Here is a 3752-nt window from a genome sequence, read left to right as displayed (position 1 = left end):
ATATGGGGAAAATGTTGTAAGAGGTTTGAAATATTTTAAGAACATTCATACATCATGCGTGACAACTATACTGTGTACTTGAAGAACACAGCATGATAACTTTGTTAACATCCATTGACCGACACAATTAACTTCAATTTAGTAAAGATTAGTTTCAACCATCTACAGGGAAATGCAAGTTTAATAGGTTCTTGAAATTCTTTAAAGACAAACAACAAAACTACATAAACTTATTCATTAGTTCTCATCCATTAATTTCTGAAATCAGAAGTAAAAAACACAGGATGATGAATTTCAAAAAGCAACAGCAAATGGGAATTGGTTTGATCCCCAGGTTCGTTTGTATGAAGAGCATCTGTAAGGAGATGTCAATTCATTAAATATATCAAATATATCTCCATACCTTAAGGGATTAAGCTCTAGCTTTCAACAGAAGATAATCCGGACAACAAAAGGGAAAAAACGAAATGAAAGTTTAGTTTAAGTACAAACAAGCAAAGTGGGGTGGCTAGAACTGTTTTGGAAATTTTGGAGACTTAGTAGCCTGGTGGCTTGTAGGCAATGAAACTGATGCACTGCACTTGACGAACGTTGTCAAATCCAATGATACGGATGAAACCATCGGGGTGAGCAGTCTGAGCCTCGTAAAGCTCCTTCAACACCTGAGAAGAATCAGTGCACCCAAACATAGGCAGCTTCCACATCGTCCAGTACCTTCCATCATAGTATCCAGGTGACTTGTTGTGTTCACGGTACACGAAACCATGCTATCAACACACATCAACATCAAACACAAACATCAACATCATTCATTCATTCATTCATTCATTCATAAATTAACCATAATAACCCTTTCAATTCAATTCAACAAATTCACCTCCAATTCGAATTCCAAGCACGGAACCCATCCTTTCCGAAGAAGGTAGTCTACTTCCTTTGCCAATTGTTCTTTTGTCAGGGGTGGCAGGTACGAAAGAGTCTCGAACTTCTTCTTCCCAACTGTTGGCCACACCTACTCATTTCATTTCCATCATAATTCAGTTAACAAACTAACTAACCAACCAACTTCCAAATCTTCACATTTTCCTATCACATAAATATCTTCTCTTACCTGAATGCATTGCACTCTTCCACCGTTGTTCGCAACGGAAGTAATATCATTGTTCATCTTCCTGCTTGGGAACCCTCCCAGGGACTTCAGCCCAGTGAAAGGAGCCACCATACCGGCACCGGCACCGGCACGGTTAACGGTCGTCACAGCGGGGGAGGAGATCATTGAAGAAGCCATTTCCTAACTTCTGAATTACTTCTTTCTGCTGCTATATTGCCTAGCTTCTGCTTAAACTGGCTATATATAATAGTGTGATTTGTGGAGTACTAACCCAATGGTGTGAAATGGAAGGGATTGGTTGCTGAGATGTTACAACCGTTGGATTCTATAAGTGGTGACATTACAGCATATTGACCACACGAGTGAGGAAAATTTTGAAAGGTAGCCTTATCGTTTGGTACCATGTGGAAGTGACACGTGGAGGAGGCTCCTTTATCTTATCTCTTCCTTGGAAGAACGTAAATGTGTGATGGTGGTGGAGTTGATATTATTTGTGAGTAGTTTGCCCTTTCTTCCCATTCCATATTTGCCTGACATATTATGTGATCATTATTTCTCATGCATGTTTTTTTTACTACTCGTGCATGTAAGAGTTGCCCCTTTATTACAGTAATGTTTTATATTTTAAAGGCGAACTTGTATTGGAAAAATATCAAGAGAACCTTATCAACTGACAGTTTTATCCCTTTTGGTGGGTAGCTAAAAATCATGCTTCATTCACCTTGGAGTCCTTTTAGTAAAACTCAAAATGTTCATTAGAGTATTTGTTAAGATATGTTTGAAAGTAACTGTAGCAAAGATAGGCAAAATGTGTATATGGTGTAGAAGGGTTGGTAGATGATGGGCTTATCATGCTTGGTTGATTAATGGCCAAGCATACATCGAAGATATAATTTGGTCATAACTAATGCACTCGACCAAACAATGTACAACAACCTTACCTTAAAAGTGCATTGCATGAGATAACAGTAATAAAGCACAAATCAAAAGTCAAGTATTACATAAAAGGTTCAAAGGGTGTGACCCTCATAATTTAATCTAGCAAAATATGATTTTCTGCCAATAACTTCAAATTTTGGTTGTGAAAGTTTATGATTATTACTAAAGAACAGAAATAGTGTTTTAGATGAAATTGGTTTAATAGTTGAAGGGAGAATGTTTCTGGATCTCTTTCTTTAGAGCACAACTTGGTCATGTATTGATTTTTCTCATTCGTAGTCCCCACCAAATGAAAAAAATATCTACATGATTTTGCTAACATTGCAACTTGGTTAAGATAAATTATATGCCAAAAATATCAATAGGATAGCACGTACCAATTTACTGACAGAAACCTTATATGAATCCTTCATTTTTGGACAACCAACTTAGATCTCCTTTATTCATTCTTTCCCATTTCAAACCATGTACCAAAATACTCTCTCTCCTCTTAGCGCCACCTTATTCAAGCAAAACCAATGAAATTTGGTAACGGAACCAGCACATGAGCCATCCATTCTATGTAATGAAGCAAATTGAAAATATCTTTTCACTCTACCTTAAAAAACTACAAATTCTAAGTTACACTTCTTATGGCACTAATTCATCTTTAGCCTCTAAAACAATATTATCCTTTATGCATCGATTCCACAGGAATCTGGCAACTCTACTTTATAGGCAATAGTCTTAATTTTCTGCATAACTCTGAATAATGGATCATTAGCTTTCGGGGATAGCTTGGCATTCCTTTAGCAAATCAATCCAGATCAAATCTCCTACTTCGGAAGTTTGCAATCTTCAGTGCTTAGTCATCGAGACACTCACTGTTACGATAAGGTTGTACATAGAATTTTTACAACATATCATCACCAAAGAAATTGACAATCAAAAATATCTAATAAGAGTATTAAAGGCCTATCATGGAGAACATAGTGCATCCCAATAAAAAAGATTGGGTATAAAACAAGATGATGTTCTTTGGGTACATACGATAGCTTAGAAAAACCTTTGGAATGTCTCCTTATAGTGTTCGTTTTGGTAAAGCTTGCATCTACCAGTTCAAATAGATTATAGAATATTTTCGGCTGTGAAAGCATGTAAATTATCATTTGATGAAGTTGGAAAAAATAAGATACTTCAATTACAAGACCTAGAAAATATTAAATTGGAAGCATGTTAGAATAAAATTGCAAGAACCTTGTTATTTTAACTGAGTGCTTAAACCAATAAAGTAGGAATCATGTTGCAAGTGTGTTTGACATACGTCGAAGGAAAAGAGCAGATCATGCAAGTGCAAGTGCTTTGTCAAACAGATGATAGTAGTATTCTAGAGATGTTCCACTTCGTTTGATAAGGTGTTGATGAACACGAGATAGATCTTAAAGCTAACATAAACATAAATAATATTTTCGTAGCTTAAGTTTCTATTGTAGGGAATGTCTGCATCAAGTGTTGCCAAGAGGATCCACACTCAAGACAAGTCAACATCAAAATCTTTTGGAGTTTTAGCTAAAGTTGTATTGCACTCCAATTATCCTGACACAAGCATATTTTAACCCTGACCTAGCTATCCATCCAGTACGGTGTGCATTTTACCATAGTTTGGTGCAAAAGGTTAACCTACCGAGGAAGATAAGTATGATTAACTATCAAGGATGTTGCG

General features: G+C 36.3%; 1 protein-coding gene across 1 annotated transcript; it reads right to left on the bottom strand.

Annotated features, from left to right (window-relative positions):
- Positions 1–221: 221 nt before the first annotated feature.
- Positions 222–1295, bottom strand: LOC137837206 (ribulose bisphosphate carboxylase small subunit, chloroplastic 1). Its single transcript, XM_068646135.2, has 3 exons — positions 1112–1295; positions 878–1012; positions 222–767 (listed from the first exon to the last, which is right to left on the bottom strand). Exons 1-3 carry the CDS (start codon positions 1286–1288, stop codon positions 537–539), a joined length of 543 nt encoding a protein of 180 aa, XP_068502236.1. The 5' UTR covers positions 1289–1295; the 3' UTR covers positions 222–536.
- Positions 1296–3752: the final 2457 nt, after the last annotated feature.

Source organism: Phaseolus vulgaris, chromosome 4 (assembly GCF_051622355.1).
Source record: "Phaseolus vulgaris cultivar YP4 chromosome 4, ASM5162235v1, whole genome shotgun sequence".
Lineage (NCBI taxonomy): Eukaryota > Viridiplantae > Streptophyta > Magnoliopsida > Fabales > Fabaceae > Phaseolus > Phaseolus vulgaris.
This window is presented reverse-complemented; position numbering and strand designations above follow the sequence as displayed.